The sequence below is a fragment of the Microdochium trichocladiopsis genome (assembly GCF_020744255.1).
Source record: "Microdochium trichocladiopsis strain MPI-CAGE-CH-0230 chromosome Unknown B0I36scaffold_9, whole genome shotgun sequence".
Lineage (NCBI taxonomy): Eukaryota > Fungi > Ascomycota > Sordariomycetes > Xylariales > Microdochiaceae > Microdochium > Microdochium trichocladiopsis.
In genome coordinates this window covers 1,767,892-1,787,047 of record NW_025763552.1, presented here as the reverse complement: position 1 = coordinate 1,787,047, position 19,156 = coordinate 1,767,892, and the positions used below count along the sequence as shown (strand labels likewise).

At 53.7% G+C, this 19,156-nt stretch overlaps 4 protein-coding genes across 4 annotated transcripts; 2 read left to right on the top strand and 2 right to left on the bottom strand.

Moving 5' to 3' along the window:
- Positions 1-3,261: 3,261 nt before the first annotated feature.
- B0I36DRAFT_332258 (uncharacterized protein) lies at positions 3,262-4,631 on the top strand. Its single transcript, XM_046155085.1, has one exon. The coding sequence runs from the start codon at positions 3,521-3,523 to the stop codon at positions 4,457-4,459; it is 939 nt and encodes a 312-aa protein (XP_046008476.1). The 5' UTR covers positions 3,262-3,520; the 3' UTR covers positions 4,460-4,631.
- Positions 4,632-6,061: 1,430 nt separating this feature from the next.
- On the bottom strand, positions 6,062-7,662 carry B0I36DRAFT_250614 (uncharacterized protein; the record flags this gene model as incomplete). Its single annotated transcript, XM_046150557.1, has 5 exons — positions 6,062-6,591; positions 6,684-6,835; positions 6,909-7,198; positions 7,268-7,452; positions 7,578-7,662. 5 exons carry the CDS (start codon positions 7,660-7,662, stop codon positions 6,062-6,064), a joined length of 1,242 nt encoding a protein of 413 aa, XP_046008475.1.
- Positions 7,663-15,315: 7,653 nt separating this feature from the next.
- Positions 15,316-15,690, top strand: B0I36DRAFT_353111 (uncharacterized protein; the record flags this gene model as incomplete). Its single annotated transcript, XM_046157181.1, has 1 exon — positions 15,316-15,690. The coding sequence occupies one exon, from the start codon at positions 15,316-15,318 to the stop codon at positions 15,688-15,690; it is 375 nt and encodes a 124-aa protein (XP_046008474.1).
- Positions 15,691-16,127: 437 nt separating this feature from the next.
- B0I36DRAFT_366825 (uncharacterized protein) lies at positions 16,128-17,511 on the bottom strand (the record flags this gene model as incomplete). The annotated part of the gene is made up of 2 exons (XM_046159361.1): positions 16,128-16,268; positions 17,170-17,511. The coding sequence occupies 2 exons, from the start codon at positions 17,509-17,511 to the stop codon at positions 16,128-16,130; spliced, it is 483 nt and encodes a 160-aa protein (XP_046008473.1).
- Positions 17,512-19,156: the final 1,645 nt, after the last annotated feature.

Genomic DNA, 19,156 nt, shown 5'->3' with positions numbered 1-19,156 from the left:
ACAGTTAGTGTGGCGTAAGCAGGGGTACGAATCGACTCAGAACTCTAAAGTCACTCACATGCGCGGACAGTGTGTGTCGCGCGAAGCCGACAATGGGAGGTCCTACTATTCATACTCGGCAGCCAGCCACTGAATGGGAGCATCTCAAGGACCCGTGGCGTAAAGATAGAGTGAGGAGTGTCTGGAACTCCTGGAAGTTGGGGCGTCCAACATCGCTTCGTCCAAGCTTGAATCGAGACATGATTCGCCGACTCTTTCGCACCCAAGCTTCCTGGTGGCCGGCGCTATTGGACAATCCTTGACTGCTAGGCGAGCTTGTTTTCCCATGTCAATATTTATGGGAATATTGCCCTATTGTATCATGGGGTGCCAGAAGGCGACAGTGGCCAACATGACAAGGATTAGGACCAAGTGGTGATTGCGTTCAGCAGGTACTTGCTAGTCAGTAATTTTATATTTTCATTCAAGCAATCTGAAGTAAGATGGTTCGCAACGGAGGTCAGCGCTACGGGGAAAAACTCTCAAAGATCTACCTGTGCCCGTAGCGTAACTGTCTAACGTGAGGCATTCCGCTCGATCTATCCGGTGCTGTAGACTTTGGCGCTCTAGGGCATGTACATATATAATAAAGGCCGGATGAAATCGGAAACCAGCTACCTCTGCTATTTCAAAACATCAACGATGGGTCCCGTGCCTTCCTTGTGGTCCCGCAGAACCTTACAGTCGTACAAGCTGACCAAGGACGTGGGCGATGGAGTGGCAGGTCAAGGAACGAGGTGAGGTTACCCCGGTGGGCGCGCATGAGGACGTCATACGCCAAAAGTACTCCGTAAAGTGGCAAGCGTTCTGGTGCGGCACAGCAACCAGTCACTATGGGGCTTTCTTTCCAGGGCAGTGATCTCCCCAGTGGACAATGTCCAGGCTACATCGTAAAGGATTGCAAAGTGCTTATGGCACCCGTGCCTGGGTTGCTCGAGGAGCATGGATCACCTGACTTTTCTGTTTCTTATTGACGTCCTCGCTCGACGGCCCGCACGCAGCCCAGCATCATACTGATCCAGTGCGGCGCAAATAAACGTGACCAGCCCTGGCGTGCCGCTGCCAGCACGCAAGACCCAAAGTGGAGTGCCCCATTTCCCCCAAATAGACAGCCCAGTGTGCCTTGTTTGAAACCGCGGCTGTGCGCAAACCTTCGGCCCAGTCCCTGGTCCTCGGATTGACCGGTGGCAGGGCAGGGGCTGGGACCACGCACTAAGTCAGCCACAGTGGTGGACTCCGTAAGCTTGCTTTTATGCTTGCTTTGCTGGCGGCGGGCTGTGGCTTTCTAGCCTAGGGCCGGCCAGCTGGTTGGGTACCCTGCCAACGGGCTCTGTCGGTCTGGGTCAGGTGCATAGTCCTTACTGGTGCCACGGTAGTAACGTGGCTGTGAAGCCGTGTTTGTGTACGACAGTCAACAAAGGCACCGAATTGTTATTCCTGAAGAATTGTGCGCACGGCAACCTTGGAGGGACAGCGAAACAGTCACAGATTCGATTGATTGACCAAGTATGGTGAAACAATCAGATGACCGTGCAAGCGCAGAGCGAGTGCGCACGACACGTCCGTGCTAGGGCGTAGATCGGGTGCCTGAGCCGAGGCGGCGCACGAGCACCCGATTTGTTTCGAGAACAACGGGCGGCACGGACGCAGAAAGTGTTTTGGTATCAGGATGCAAAGATCCATTTGCATATTCGATAGTACTCTGAGATGGGTTTCGAGGTCTTGACGAGCAGAGCACAATGACGAAACGGCTTGTTTTGTAAACCCTGACGAAAACAAAGGTGCGCATCTTTACGTCCAGAGGGTCAACATGCCGTGCAAACAGCGATCTCAATGTCCTTCCCATGTGAGACCCGCTGGCCCCGACCAAAACCCCGCGGTCGGTCTGAATACGATGCTTGAACACGAGCCACTAGTTAAATCGCTCCTGGTTTTCAACAGTGCATAAACAGGTCTTTGCCCTCAGATGTGCTGTCAGATCGGTACTGAGTTTGTAGCCACATGTCAATGGAAAGTTTTGTCCGGCAGCTTTGCCATCAGTATGCGTGCATCCAGTGATGTATGTGGCATAGTGTTCTCCCTACGCCCGACGGCTGACCTGCCCTCATTTCCCAGTGACTGCTGTGGCGCAGGACTAGACTAGCAACACGCGATTCGCCCTCATCTCAATGAGCCTGCGCGCAACAGAGTTCACAGGAACAGAAGGTAGTCCAAGTCCTTGGCGAAAGCCACGGTCGAGCCAGCTCATTAGCGACAAGGGGTTACGGCAGACAAGCGAAAGGCGCATATTCCTCCGTGCTTACTGTCATGACAGCATGAAACTGGGGAGCCGTGACGATTGGTCCCCGGCCCCCCTGTCTTATTGGACGCGTGCATCGATCTCGGCAGCAGAACGACATTGGCACCCTGCTTCAAGGGGCTGGGCTAATGGCGGGCGGGTACGGCCCCCTCAAGCCTTCCCCACAGAAGCCAAGGTTGTGCTGCCCAGGGGTCAAGCACGCAGCATCGTGGCAGTCGGCCAAGCTGACAGAAAGGGCAGGAAGGCTGAAGGACACGGCAGCAAGGAAAGGGCCGCTGGCTTCACGAGAATGCAGTGGCCACATGGACGCCGGCTGCATCCTTTGCTGGTCCACGGGGTCATCGATCAAGGCCAGAGAGGATGACTATCCTGGTAGCAGGGAAGAAGAGAAAAGAAATGCTGCTATTGATAGCGACGGCACCTAAATACTGCGCCCCTTTGTCGACACCTGCAGGCCAGCGGAGAAAACCTTGAGCGGCACTGGTAGGGGCTGCTAGGGCAGGGAGAGCTAGTTGTCCGCGCGCCAGCCCCATGTGTGCGCAACAAGACTGGGCGCTGATTTGCTAGCCGTTACGCCATGGCTGACAATGCCCTTGTGCAGCACTCAACCCTCTGCATTTCTGAATGGTAGTGCCAGGCCACGGAGTGTGGCCAGCCAGTGACAGCTCGAGAACCAGAGGGTGCCCAACACGATCGTCCTAGGTCGCGCAGGGGCTGTCCCAGCCTTACGGGCAGGACGGCACATCCACTGGATCCCAGATCTGCGGCTGGACCCTGGCAGTGGAAATGAGCAACGCTTGGCAGTGCACGAGGCACCAGCGAGCCACAGCAGCACGCATGATCCGTCACACAGCTAATTAGTGTGTCCGTGAGGCTGTCTGCATACCCACTTGCTATTCATCGCCAGGCAGTCCTTCCTAGATTGGAGGGAGACACAGCCCAGCAGAACAACACATGGTGTATATAGATTGCTGGCCCATCCTCGTGACAGTTTGTGCTTGTCCCCTCTTCTTCTCCCCACCCTTCACGGTTCAGACAACTCTTGCACAGTTGTTTTAATATTCCCTTTTCCTCTCGTCATCCTTGCCTTTCGAGTCCAGTTTCCTTGCCGGTTCCATCACACTCTCGCTCAACGAAACACATTCGCTTGTTTCCCAGTGACCTCCAAACGCAACCACAAATATGCAGATCACCAACTTCCTCGCTGCCGCGGTGGCCGTGACCCCTCTGGTCGCCGCTCACTCTCCGCTCCTCAGCTCCCGCTCCGGCCGCCCGAGCCGTTGCGCAAACCACGTCCCTCCGCCCAAGATCTACGACCAGATGTCCCGCCTAGCCGACGACGACGTCACCTACGGCCGCGTGCACGCGGCCGAGATCGGCCAGACCAAGTGCAAGCGCACCATCAAGGTGCCCACGTGGATCCACGCCGCGGTGCCCGAGAACGCGACCGACGCATATCTCAACGACGCCTCGCTGCAGAAGCAGCTCGATGTGCTCAACGCCGCCTACGTCGACCACGACGTCATCTTTGTCAAGGAGGGCTTCACCCGCACCGTGTCGGACTCCATCTCCGTCTTCAGCTACTCGGACGACGCCGAGGGCGCCATTGGCGGCTCGCCCAACCCCGACATTGAGGCATACTGGAAGCAGTACCGCACCGGCGACTACAAGACGCTGCACATCTGGCTCTACAACGAGATGACCGCAGGCCTGCTGGGCATCGCCACGTTCCCGGACCTTGACAAGCCCGAGAGCGACAAGTGGCTCGACGGCGTCCACGCCGACGGCAACTCGGTGCCCGGCGGCTCGCTGGACAAGTACAACCTGGGCATCACCGTGGTCCACGAGGTCGGCCACTGGCTCGGCCTGTTCCACGTCTTCTCCGACGAGGGCATCTGCGGCGGCGACGGCGACCTCGTCGCCGACACCCCCGCCCAGAGTGAGGCCACCTACGGCTGCCCTGCCGACGGCACCAAGGACTCGTGCCCCGCCCCCGGCCTCGACAGCATCCACAACTACATGGACTACTCTGACGATGTGTGCCTGACCGAGTTCACCGAGGGCCAGGAGGCGCGTGTGCACAACTCCTGGACCAACATCCGTGCCGCTGTGCAGTGGTAAGCGGTGGCTAATGCCAAAATAATGGGGCATTTTGATTAAAAGTTTCAAGCTGGCGTGGTGTTGGGGTTGGGTGATGACAAATACTTGTCCAGTTTCATGGAGATCTAGAGAATATAATTGCTTGTATATATTTCAACGACCAATTGATGGTTTTGTCTTGTACGGTCACCTCATGACTTTTGGGACACGATGCCGCTCTCGTGAACATTGTGTATTCCGTGGCTGTCGTGATTTTATTACTGTCCAATTCTAGCTGGGCATATTTAAAGCTACTGCGTCAGTCACGCAGATGCTCTGGAAAACCGCTGGTTGCGGGGACTTCTCAATCATCTCTTTGACCTTGGCTCCTGGCATTGCGGCGTATCTGAGCGGCCTCGTTGAGACTTTCAGCCATGTTTCGGAACAACGCATGGTGCCATAGCTTGAGGCTATGCATGTCTTATACTTTGTGCAATGCTGGCACAGCACTGTCTCGTACACGATGCCGGTTTCCTTTTGTTTGCCCGCGGAAGTATGAAATGTGATTCAAAGCCCGCACGGCTGCAGGGTGTCTCACCCATGTCGCCCACCCACCTTGCTCGGAAGGCTGCACGTGGCACAGATGTGCGTTTGGAAAGCCTTGCTCTGCCAGCTCGCTGACGTATATGGATTGTTTCCTGTGGGAACCAATTCAAGTCCAAGACTCTTCATAGCACGGTTGTGTGGTCGAGGCAGTAGTAGAGCAAAGACACTCGGTCAGGTTTCAGGACACTAGCTGATTGTGGTAGCTCTGGACCAAGACCCCCTGAAAGCTCTCCGTAGAGACAAGATGGGTGAGCCTTACCCACTGGTTAACGTGATGTACGGTTAAGGGTTCAAACTCGGAGTCCTTTTCCAGAGTTGCGCGAAATGCAAAGCCGGGTACAAACTGTGGTGGGCCGTGGAGCCCAGTACATAGGTTTCTTCAGTGTTAAGTAGTGGGCACGATAAGCTTGCGGCCGCTGGAGGCGTGAATGAGAGCCTGGACCACTTCGATACCAGGATGTTTCCCCAAATGCCGGCCCTGAATGGCTTTGTTGAGCCAGGCGTTGGGACCGCACAATTTCAAACGAAAGAGATTTGCGCTGTGAACACCAGGGGTCCGAAAGCGAGGGCGTCTCGTGAACGAAACAACGATCTGAATCCGACGAAATCTGACTTGTTCGTATTGCCACTCCCGCTTCCCTCTATTGGTAGGACAGATTAAAGATTGAGAGTGGTCGACTAGACTCTTTATCTAAATAAATCAAGAGTCAGTTTGGAACACAGTGCACTTTGCCGTGAACCCTCACGAAGTTGCACGGGCGAAAGCTATCCTGGTAAGAGTAGTAATTGACGGAATGGCTGCTGCCCGACTAACATTGGCGCCGCGTGTAGGAGATTGAGAGTCGTGGACTTCTTCATGTACAACAACACAATACGCCTCCGTCATAGCCTGGAAGTTGCCAAGGGTTCCTTATAAAACCCTTTCTGGCCTTCCCGCACAAATCACCTTGTGCAGTGCTTCGAACTTTCTTGCAATGGCTTGAAGAACAAGTTGAGAACGAGCTGACGTCTGATAACCTCGTGCATCAATAAACCAGTTTACTTGTTCCGCGTCGTCTTTGGGTCGTCCTCCTCATTAAAGATCCATTCCTCACTACCTGCATCCGAGGGCTTGACGGTCACGGTCCTCGGCGCCGCAATGTCCACAGCCTCGTTATTGACAGTAACCTCTGAGCTCACGCCGATGGCGTTGGCCGGCACACGATGGTCCGGCCCTTTCTGGTTGGAGATGCTGACCCAGACGCCGTTCTTGGGCTGGTCCTCGGCGTGCTTGCCGGCGATTACCTCGAACTCTTCCGACTTGTCGTCGCCCGGTGATCTCTTCGAGTACTGATCCCGCTGGGCGGAAGACAGCTGCTCGAAAGCAAAGGACTCGGCGTTGGTCGTTCCGCGTCCGGTCCGCTGGCCGTACTGCGTATATGAGCGAGAGTTTCCGTGGCTCTTCTGCGACGAGCCAAAGATGGACGGGAACAAAATCGCCATGACGGGCTTGACGCCGGTCAGGCAAGCGCAGATAATGCCAAGGTTCACCTCAAGCGTGGAGCAGACCCAGATGGGCACCCCGTTCCCTGTTGTGAGGCTAATGAGCTTTGTGTTCAAGACTGAGGTGACGGCGCCGCTTTAGTGCTTCAAGCACGTAGGGCAGAAAGTTTTGACCTACACAGAAAGTCCGCACTGGCCATGAGTTGTGACAGATAATAGATACGGAGGATGCCGACCACGCAGACGACCAGTCCAACCGAAAACAGTGCTACGAGGCCGAAGCGCTGCTGTGATGGGAGCTGGAGCTTCCAGAGGGGTCGGACAGGCCAGCTGAACGAAGGAAGGGGGAGCTTGTGTCAGTGCCGCGCCAACAAGCAGTCCCATCCGGGGCCAGTGAACTTACAGGTAGACGACCAGATCGATGGCGCTGTTCAACGAAGCTCCGACGTATACGGTGACGTCCGCATTCAGACACCGCCCCTCTATCGAATGATCCCAGACCGCTTCTAGAGGCTGACACTCGAGCAGGGAGAGAAGCAAGCAAAGAACGCTGTACAGCGTGACAAAGCCGGTCATGGTATAGCAGAAGATCTTGTTGCCGTGGCTGGGGAAGAGATGCAGGTAGGAGAAGCAGATGGACACCTTGGTGAGGCCGACCGCTGTGGGGTAGAGCAAATCGTTCGCGTAGACTATCTGGAGTTGTTATCATTGATATGTCAGCTGTGTATATGGAGCGCACGACATGTAAAGTGCAGGACCTACTTTCGACATGTGGACAAGATTCGCCGGGTCTGCATCCACGAGGCGGAACCCGAGATCGTACTTCAGCGCTATAAGTGGCATCGCGGACACGGCGATGGAGAATATCGAGGCGGCCAGGATGATCCAGTCATCGGCACGGATGATTTTGCGCAAAACGCCCTTGCCATAGAAACGGATGCCAACGACTAAGGTTTGTCGTGTTAGCTTGATTACAAAGGTGCGAGATCCACATGTTTCTTCGTGACAGCGTGCATTTTGCGAGCCTCGAGCAAGATATGGGGAGAGCTCAAATGGGGTTTGAACGGCTCACATGTAATGGACATGACCAGAAGCGGCGCTGTCACGCCAATGATCAGCGGTCGACGGTTAGGTTTGTCGTACGCCTCAGCCGCCATTTTCTACATAGGCTCTGTGCTCACAGGAGAAGGAGACAGTTTGCTTGAGGAAAACATGACCCGGATCTGCAGACCGAGGTCTGAACCACGATGGGGTCACTGTGGATTAATACCAGATCAGCCAGCGCCGGGGGGCAAAGCTCTGGGAAGGAGTGCAGTGCTCCACGAACCACGTCAAGGTCAAGCTCGACAAGTTCCAGCGCGCCCCGATGGAAGGATCCCTGGATAGTGGGAAAAGCTCTCACGCTACTTAAAGTTGGTAATGCAACCGCGTCTTGTTGGTTGCAAGCCACACTGAAACGACATTCCAGCTGAACCTTAATGTGCGCTGGGCTTGCATGGGGTAACGTGGATCAGCGTGAGTCGTGGGCCGCAGCCTCGCGCCTCATAGTGGCCACGGGCCATGTCTGGGCTGTTGAGATCAGCCCTGGGGAGTTTTTCAGTGACTTGCTGCCCTCCAATAGTCTGTAGGAGACGGAGGCGATGATTTAGCGGCATTGGTGATACTCGTTGAGCCGGAGCGCCACGTAATGAGCGGCCGATAGGAAGAACTAGGCGCGTTCGCTTGGCGAGAAATTGTGGTGAGGCCAACCAGACAGCCAAACCAGGAGCGCGCGCTCAAACGAAGGAAAAAGCTTGGCCAAAAGCTTGCGATTCCAAGAACACGGATAGAATCCTCAGGGGCAACGGCGGACCGCTTGGCGCCACCGGGTTGCATATGCCCCGGGCCCCCTTGCCGGTAGACCAACAAGCCAAGTTGCGATTGGATGTGGGAAAGGGGGATATTTGAGGGTGCAAAGTCAGTTAGAGCGGCATTCGAGAAGAGAAGGCAGGTTGCTTTCATGTCGGAGCTGGGTCTCGAGACATGTGACGGGCACGAGTCGCCCTGGCTGCGTCTCAATTTCCACGCTGGGGATGTCAACAGCTTGCGTCAGAGGATGACTCGCTCGTGTGCTTTGGTGCCGCGCCAGCTGCGCTGCCCTGCTGCAGGTGTTCGGGTACATGCCGTGCTGTCTTTGCATGGCCCCTTTATTTATCAGAGTTCATCCACGAGGCAATAACGAGTTCAATGCAGCCCCTCGACAGGGGCCACGCACCCACTTCCCCAGATCGCTTAGCCTGGGGAAGCACACGATCCCGAGCTAGTGCCCTGCAAGGTTAGCCCACGAAGGCCTGCTGCCAAAGCTGGCTTCTAGTCCCAGAAGCTGGGTCGATGATCCGCGCTAGGTGATCCGGTCCACTCAACGTCTTTGGTGTAAACACGCGCAGTTGGCGCCACCGGGCCCGGACACAAACGACTCCGGCCAGTGGCGCTGCCCCTTTTTGGCCCCATGCAGGGTTCCTCTGGCTATCACAGAGGCTAGAAGAACAGATCAGTAAGTGCACATGAGGATGGCCATCGTCACATGATCACGAGAGCCGATGCTTGGTGGAGGCCGCACTCCGCATGATATCTGGTGTTGATAAGTGCGATGTGGCTAGAGCAGGAGTCTTGCCCGGGCGGACCGCTGTGAGAGCACCAACAGGACAGGGCAATGTCGACGAAGCGTGTCAGGGCGTCTGGAAGCCCGAAAGGCCAGTACAAGATTGCCTTCCGCCTAAGTCTTAGCACGCAGGACCCCTGACGACATTCAGTCACCAAACCTTTTGGCTGTGGCACGTCTCCACTCCAGCCGCGGTACCGGATCATTCCCCGCGATTTACCGCCTGCGAGATTCAAGCTGGTTGGCTGCCGCGACTTGGCCACCTCTTACCGGGAAGCGCTGGCAAGTTCAGCTGAGAGCACTAGGAGCTCGGAGCAACTGGGCGTTGTTGCGCACGCCCGCTCGACATCTCGCAGAGAGCTGTTTATGATGGCTGGATTGGAGAATCTGGCGCCAAATTTGGCCCAGAGCCCCACTGGATTTAGCCACAGGATGGTGGAACGGACGGTTCTATCCTTTCCTTCATTTCGCCGTATCGCTCGATAGCAGGCCAGGCCGGCGCGCGGATCAGGTTTGCACTGATTGCCGCAGGGTCAAAGATTACAGTAACCTGGTCATATCCTCTTTCATTGACGAATGGAAGATCGAACCGGAATGTCCGATCCCTGCGCAGTGAAGAGGCCGGCATGAACGGCGATTTCCCCTCGCTGAGACCAGCCGATGATGGCAAGGATTACGACGGAAGTGGATCGAAAAAGCGGCAACTCCTGCACAAGAACGCCTCGAAGAAATTGAAACTTCCTTGGATAAGACTTATGGGCCGGAGCCCCGTTTAGTCCGGAGCCCGCCATCCTCTTCATCCAGGTTGAACTGTGCAGAGTTTGAGGATTAGGTCCGCCTGCAAGTATTTGGGCACTGGTACTCGGGAAGCCTGCGCTAGGTTTCCCTGCAGCACCAGCTCATATCAACAACCAAAAGGATCCATCATGGAGCAAGGAGGTTGAGCTGAAGTAGAATATGAGATCTGCTTAATCATGGAAACGCATGAACCTGCCGAGCAGAGTATATCAGGCCACAAGATCTTTTGCTTGGCGTAAGCTGACAATCCCTCCATATACTTCATCGTATACGACCAAGGTCAGCAGCCTGTGACTTGAGGCAGCCCAGACCATAGTGGAGCTTTCAGCAAGCGCCGCTCGCCCACTCTGTGTTAGCCGCCCGGAAACACCGGCAGACGCGAGAGGATTTCGCCATACACAGTGGTTGAGACTCCCCTCATGACGGTTTAGGACAGCAACCGTATGATTTGCAATACGTCCTCGCATAACCTCTTCTGTCGAATACAGGGCGAATCCTTCAAAGCTTGATGGGGGTAAAAGGAAATGGGATGACGTGAGTGTACCCGCAGGGTGCGGCTTCGATCGCTGGTTCTGTTTAGCATCCAACAGAACGCGTATATATGCTACCACAGCATGAGAGAGGCGAACAGCCGAATCAGATGGGGGCTAAATACACTACTTTGGTTCTCGAATCCTTATTGCTGAGCGGTCGCAGATCTGATTGAAATCGAAGTCTGCACTCTTGTATGTGCCTTGTGCGCTGTGACACATACCGCAAGTTTCCTACCACTGAAGTCTTGCTGCTCAGAATATGCAGATCAAGTTTTTGGTGTATTTCAAATGTATTCTCCAGCGACGGCCTATCGTGGCTAGAGCTTCCGCTGTGGTACCTGACCTACAGTGAGGTGTGAGACGCGTTTTGACAGTCCCGACCTCCCCTGGGCCAGAAAGCCTATTAAACATTGAGGAGTGACGGTACTATAAGTTTCCCCCCGCAGAAGCTCGACCACTTCTTTGCCTTGGATGGTCCAAGAGTAGTTCAAGGCACGGCACTCAGGAGCCTTATGGTAAATTCTATAGGCTATCCACGACCTAGAAGAAATCCTTCCCTATACGCTTAGGCGGCCTAGGAAGTACGGTTGATAGCACAGTCTAAGAGAACCAATCCAGGCTAAGACATTCAAGACTGACTAGTATTATGGGACATACTTTTGCTGCACTGTCATGCGACCACCATCATGTCATTGATCCACCGCAAAATGCCACGAGGCCAAGCCAAGCCTCGTTTGAAGCATGGCTAAAAGGCGACTCGGAGTTTGTAGGACCACTATAGGCGAGGCGTCGTGTGTATATCTCATCCGAAAATGATATTCAATGAGACTATTTCCTGCCTAGCCCATGTACATTTCAGTAAAGACAAATGAATATTGTTTCTCAAATGCCTCAGGCGTCCCAACGGACCCAAGTCTAGACTACTAGGAAGCTTAAAGATGCAGCTACCGTGAAACTAGTCGTCATCTGGTCAGATGAAACTATAAGCCCGATGCAGATGAGTATACCTTGAAAACGGGACCGAGGCTCGGAAATGCCTTGTGAGAAGACCCAGGGTTGTTCTGACACCTTCGACGACCGATCCTTACAGGGGAAACTTTTGGTCTGCCAAGTAGCCGGCCTCCAAACGTCCACGTCATTGACATCGCGCCCAAACACCTACACTCATTTGGCATAGCTCTTCTTTATTGGACGGTACTCCGACCGCCTGTTGTGTCATGACGCTGTGGCTTAATTGGACGCTTTGAAGGTCATTCTTATACTCATTATGAGGTGCGTCACTGGCAATTTGATTGTATTCCCCTTTGAAGGGCTAGGTTTCGCTGTGTATGGAAAAGCGGCTTCACCAGGCGGAGTCAATACTGCAAGAAATTGGGCCACCTCTCTCATCGGTGTCATAACCATTATTTCCTCATTTTTAGTCGCTGCCACAGGTCATCTCCTGTTAGGACTAGCTGGAGCCGGAAATCAAGGGTTCTAAGGGTTGGACAAGTGGATTTGAGCGGGCTTGTAACAGCAGCTGCTATCGAGACCGAGGGTACATCCAGTCGCTTTCAGCAGGCTGGAATAATTTATGCCCAGTCATTGGAACAGCTCATCCAGACTTGTTGTCTGCTGCGTGGTGGGTCGAGGGCGTTAGGCTTTGGTGGCAGCACACGAAGGTTCTTGTCTATATTTCATGTCCCAGAGTCGGCTTTGGTCGAAATGGAGAAGTAGAAATTTAGGATAGTGATGCATGGTACACTGAGAGTAGGAGGCCACCGCTGGCACGTACTATTCTGGACAGGCGGTCTTGCTTCACATCTCTAATCTGAGGATTGTGCGGGATCACCGCTTCGCAGGAGGGTATCGCCTTTTCTAGGCAAATTCAGTCTCTCCCGTACGGGCCACATCGATTGTATTTCCAGAGTTGGCAAATGAAAGCTCTCGATACAGATCCTGATGAAATCATACAGATGTGATTGGAGCGGAAATTGTACCTGGGGGTCATGACTCGTGCGACTTCAACGACAGCAGTCCAGAAAGGCGGAAGTGGGTCCGAGCATTCGGGGCTGGGGCTTATCGCCCAGATGCTTGTTCCAGGCCCCTGGTCGGATTGACGGCCAGCGTTAATCACTTGGGCCCTGGTTGCAGATCACATGTACCAGTCACTTCTGATGTGACGAGCCCTCGGGCATTGGGCACGAACAAGGTCTTGAGACGGACTCATGCCGCCAGGGCCGCGAGGAGGCCATCGTGGTTGAGTTGGATAGTGCAAGGCCGTCGCCGGTTGCTGCTGATCAGTGACGATTGAAAAGGGCAGAGATAATTACGGGGTGTATGTGACTTAGTCGGGTCGAGACATCGTCCGCAGGCTGTAGTTGTGCGACCCAGGACAAAGACTGCCTCACCACCAGCCATTCCGATCGTTGTGTGGATCGTGAAACGACTGAACTGTCCCCTGTTCTACATCGAGGTGGACTATTAACGCAACGCAACAAGATATTCAGCTTGGCCCATCTATTGATGTCCCGCGACATCGATGCCGTCCGATCCGCGCCACACGGCGCAGTGACCCTGGACATTTTGAAGCATTTGAACAAACTCGGCTACCCATATAGACTAGAGACCGGGGTTGCAGCCTGTCCAAGAAGTAGGCTGTCAGAAAGCTTACCCCCGACACCGAATCGTAGGGGCTGCCGTGATGTGGAGCCTGGTGAACACGATCTTGGTCGGACTGTTGGGTTTTGAGGAGACATTTCCAAGCCAGCGGCCACGGACATGTGTCAATGATGGACGCGGGATTGTCAACCAACCATACGAGCCACAAATGATTCACTCTTCCGTCGGGTCGGGGCCCTGCTAAACGTTTTCCCGAACAGGAGCTCGGTCAAGCCCGCCGCTGCGACATAAGTAAGCTCCGACCCTAGCTCCTTGACCCCCCCCCCCCCCGAGTTGGGGCCCCCGTGTCGATTTTTTCTCTCCGCTTATCGGATGCCAGCATTGTTTAGTTACCCCGGACATTGCAAAACTCTTACTTCAATAAGTTGGAGACGCAAAGGGGGATCCGACTCTAAGGGGGTCAAGGAGCTAGGGTCGGTACGGGCGACTTCATTGTTTCTGGCCGAAGTCCTGAAGCAGAAAGTAGCACCCTGTACGATTGGGGCCTTTGGTAAAAACAAGAAGTCCTGGGAGTTGCATATCGAAAGCCTATTGTTCCTGCAGGATTGTGCGATCGGTAATGCGATTGTATTGCGGATGCTGAGAACGTGGGCGGTCTCGCCTTTCGTCAGATTTCGATGATCTTCGTGCAGGGTATTATAGGTGGCAGAGCTCAGCTCGCAGATAGCCAGCGAGTGTTATAAATACTTACAGAATCGCGTAACGTAGAAATCAAGAATCGTGAACCAATGACTTTGCCGTAACACCCTGGCATGAGCGCGGATATGATGCCGAACCAACGCCTGGGGTTTGCCCGGGGAGACCCACTCGAAGGATCGATATCCTGGATCCTCCTGCGCAGCCTGACCGTTAAGATGGCTTGCAAAGTGGAGACTAGCACTACCCTCCCCTTGCCAGCTCCAGGGAACTGAGGGACGACAAGCAGAAAACTGGCTACAAGTCGCGGGAACAAGTCTGGGGAGCACTCCCCTTGAAGTCACATATCCATGCCCCTGGGTCGCACAGACAATCTGGTGGTTCAGCACTGGGAAGCAAATCTATTCATTGTCACTGGTCGGCGTGAGAAGCAGGATTACAGATTGTTGGCGTGGATCATCCGGATTTGGTCTGTCCTGGAGCGCCAGACGACTATAGCCTCGAGTTGACCACAAGAATATCTAGTATACTGCATGAGTAGATGTTACGGGTGCCTTGACCCGCAGCTCCGGTCGTCGCGGCGTACTGCCTTGTCTTCAGGTGACTTCACTAGCTAAACACAGTTGGTGAGCACGCAAGCACCTGATAAGCGCGGTCACCGACTAGTCGTCATCATTGTTGTGTCAGCCACGATGACCTTGTTGCGCCCCAGGATATATTCGAGCCTCGAAATTGTTTCGGTATGCCTGAGATGAGACGAACCGACTTTGTCGTCGTGGTTGGAGTAACGGTCTGGTCTGTGGTCTATGTCCGAGCTGGGGCCACTCCCGTTCTGGCATGGGCTGTGTCAAGCCTCGGGCAACTACCTTCCCTGTTCACTTACCGACACGTTTCTATGCCATGTCAACTTAAAGCCATGTATCCCCTGCTGTTGACCTTACGACGCAGTCTGGCAGACGACAATACAGCAATCCTGGCCGGCTAGACGTGCCCGCATATCGTAGCGGAGCATACGCTTGCAGGCAAGTACCGAGATGACTGAGATGCATTAATCCTGGGGCAGTGTGCACGATTAACAGTTACCAGGGCACAGACATGATGCTGCACCAAGTTCATGCCCTTTTTTAGGTGCCTCATGATGTACCAAGTACCGGCCAGGAGGACATTTCTAGTGCTCTAGTACGCCTGCTTCGCCTCGTGGCGCCGTATATTCGACTGTTTCGGGAACATGATGGCATCTAGACATATTGCAGTCAACCCGGCGCAAGTGAGATAAGATGAACTATGCGGCGGCGAGTGCATGCAGATGACTGAGGCAGCCGCTCGGTATCGTGCAAAGTATAAAAAGTGCCTGCCCGACTTGTCTTCGATCTAATTTTCTTGGCTGCCAAGGCAACACAGCTCCAAGCTTCAATCCCCCAAGCCATCAGAACCTGCCTGATCTACTCTGCATCCTCCCTTCCCTCATGTGAGTTGTGAACAGACAGACAACAAGTCTGGCGTCCACAAGAACGCAAACATGTGGCTAACCACCTCCCAGCATGCATATCTCAGCCATCCCAGCCGCGCTCGCACTGGCGGCCTTGTCCGCCAGCACCGCCTCCGCGACCATGATCAAGATGTACATTGTGCAGCAAGTCGTGCCGATCGTGACGACGACTCTCATCACCGACGATGGCGACGCCCACAACTACGGGTACTTTCTGGACGGCTGCAAGAAGAACTACGACTTTGTCCAGGAGATCTGCATCGACAGTGCCAGGAGCCGTGCCCACATTTTCTGGACCAACCAGCCGGGCAGAAAGTACTGTTTCGTGCAGACCAAGAATCGCAGCCAGATTTGTGCTTCCGGCCCTGGTACCAACACGGTCAGATGCATCGACATTGAGTACACCGCGGCCCCGTGTACTTGGTAGTTTTGGAACCTTTTTGCTTCTATTTTTTATGGTCGAGAGGTGTCTTTTCAGGCTTACTTGGGCCATAGTGGGAGGCTGAAAGAGCACGGTGGGACAATCTTTCCTGCAAGGCGTGCAAATGTCGGTGTTTGCAGTTCGCGTTGGCGCCGCTAGGTATTCATAGTAGCACTTGCAATTCCATTCCACGATCCATTGCAAAGACACGTCGGTTCTCCCCGTTCTGCCACTTCCCTGCCTGGATGACAATTTAAACTGCCAAAGCCACATGAAGATGGGGTGCCACACACTTTCAGTCTATGTGACCTCAAGCAGCATCATTCCATTTCCAGAATCAAACAGTGGCACTATTCTTCTTGCGTAATGTCGTCGTCCACCATGGATTCCAACAGTGCCTTATAGCCCTTCGGTGCACCGACCTTCTGGTATTTTAACTAACATCAGTGGCTGTGCTCCTTGGACACGAGTAGGGAGGAGCTTCTTGGCCTTGGTCTGCTGTCCATCTTGAGCCACGGGTTCCATTGCGACTCTTTGGCAGTGTTGCAGCCAAGGGAGTCTTTTGGTGCATCGATGGCAGAGTCCTGGGATATCGGCAAAAGTGTTAGCAATGCTGGTAGGGAAGCTTATATTGCACCTTGAACCAGAGGCTTATCCATGTGTCTTCTTGCCCACCGACCACGAAGACTTGCTTTCGTCGTGAGAGGTCGTGTCTCGCAGTAAGCAAAAGGCCATGAACTACAAGGCGCACGCGTAATGTACCTGAGCACAGCTCGATATTGTGCTGGTTGTAGCCACTTGATGGACCTGAACAGAACCATGTCCGTAGCTAACCAGTTGTCAACACCAAGATCTCACTTTTCATCGTCTTCAAACCCCATCTGAGAAAGTGTAAGAAGAGTATGCTGCCCACATGGGCAACCACGATTGCTTTCTTGACAAACTACCCGCGAAATGGGGCGCATCAGACAACAGACTAGGAGACCTTACGAGAGGGGCGTAATTTACCAGGATGCATAATCATAGTACCACGAACACATTCCGCGGGTCACCAGTTTATGGACGGCTTATTGGCCGTTCCTATGGCCTACATTTAAACACTTCGTGCACAGCCACGTAGGCAATCAGAAAATACTGGCAATAAAAAATGGTGCGCCATACTTATTCGATGGCAGTTTGCGTCTTCTCCATCCTTTGGATCTCAAGTGCACTGCAGTCGCCTCCGCGTGGCAGGCTAATAGGAATCCTGATGCAAGATTTCTAAGATTTGCATGCTGCATTAGAGTTTCTTTTAGTGTATATGAATAGATGACTAACGAGTAACGCGGAATGTATTGAATAGTTTGAAGGCCAGTGGCGCCTATGCCCTGCGGGCCAGACTGTTTATCCGCCTTTAATGCTTTTCTATCTTTTGTACGGATGATACCATGAGCATGCTACACTTTCGAATCGTTGGAGATTATTAATACATCGGTGATCCTCGACCGATTCACTACGTGTTCCTTGGCAGTCCTTGCCAGTATAGTAGTAGCAAGAAACGTGGGCGTCGGCGATATCCCACCACGTGACTGCGTTGGCTGAGTGAGTGCCGGTGTAACTGTAGTTATAGCACGCGTCGCTTTGGATAGTGAACTCGGCATTATACTTGGTGCACTGGTAGTCGATGTAGTATTGAATCTTGATTGGTCTGGAATCGAAAATCGTAAGATCGCGAGTCGTAACGTCCGACAACACCGGTCCAGAAATAGGAGCAGGGGCGGGGACTGGGCTGGCCAGCGAGATGGCCCAGAACAGACTCAGAGTCTGGAGAGGGTACGTCAGTCGCATCTTGGGCGTTCGCTGATCGGTACTTGTTAGCAGAGGACAGAAACGACGAGATACCAGATGGCTTGACAGTACCATTGAATACTCTGGCGAGACTTGGATATGGATCAGATAGAGGTATCTGGCCGAGAGTGAGAGATCTGAGAACCTACGGGAGGCGGGCAATTTTATACGTAGCACACGAAGTGAATGATTGTCGTTTGCGCCTGTTTGATGCCCACGAAAGTTCATGTCATCATTGCCAAGCAACACAATTGCCTACCGGTTTGTGCAATAAGCTGCGATTTCATATTGTGCCAACGTCTTTATCCCCTTCGCTGGCGTCAGTGCTAGCGAGATGACGCCAGCGACCGAAATATTGGCTGACGCCAAATGTTATTGCAGGTTGGGTACCTATATTCCCACGTAGTCAGACCTGTTTCAACAGAGCCTGCGCTTGCCGAACCTTGAAACAATCATTTTTGAGCCACCGTACGTCGCACCAGGCATCTGAATAGGCACATCACGTCGAATGGTAACGCCGCAGAGAGCTGTAAGCCGGGAGCCGAATATTAGCAAGCTGTTTCTCGTCATGGGCCTGGCTTCACGATCCGTCCGATTGGGCAGCCGTACAAGATGTCACTCCTTCCAAAGCTGGCTGCAGCATCGCGGTAGTCTATGGTCAGTCATTTAGCTCCAGGCCCGGGCGAACTCACCCTGGCAGTTCATGGCTGGAACGATAGGGCACCAAACAGTGTCGGCGGCTGCTCCCGGCCCGCATGGGTACCAGCTTGGACCAGTGTCATTGGGCGTGAATGCATGGTTATTGACTAGAGATGGCGGGTATCAGAGGTCCAGATCTGTAGCCTTTTCTGCACAGCCTCCCGCCGGACAAGGCGGGCATGATAGAGATGGCGTCAGAGAGGATAGCAATGGTGATGGTGTGGATCTGCGCGCTGGGATTGATGACGACAGAAGCAATGAGCAGAAACTCCATGTCAGCATGGCTTTCGGAGCAGGTAAACGTACCCGGGAGGAGACTCGGTCAATGTGTTCGGACAGTGCCAATGTTTTCGTTGACGGTGAGAGAGCCCGTGTGAGTTTGGAGAGCACCGGTTGGTTGGACATCTGTTCAAAGGTGCACATGCTGTCATTCTAGGCCACGTTGCCGGCTCCTAAACTTAAGATAGAAGGATTAATGCAGTTCATAGCAAAGCTGATCGACATACCAGTTAACTTGGAAAGCCCTAGATCGTGCCATATGATTCATAACGTCCCAAGATATTGCAAACAGTTGCTAACTAACGCAGAGCGTGGCCTCGCGTCATGTAGGTAGTTTTCGTCTGGCCACAGTGCGTCACGCGTGCAACATTTCATCTGCGATGCTCCCACAAGCAATGGCAGGATAGAGTCTGCTGAATCCGCAGTAAGAAACCGAGAATGGATTAAGCATGGCTAAGGTCTCCGGAAGGGTGGTTAGCCGTGATACAAACCTCCAAGATAGGCCAAGTGCTCTTCCACAGTGGCTGGCCAGAGCATGATTTACCCAGACCAGGCACCCTCCTCGCCCAGGTACACGGTTAGTTACCATCCTGCATGCACAGATCGGCGGGAGCCGGTTCTAGGCCTGCAATAAGCAGCTCGAACTAGCCTCAGTGCAGGACCACAA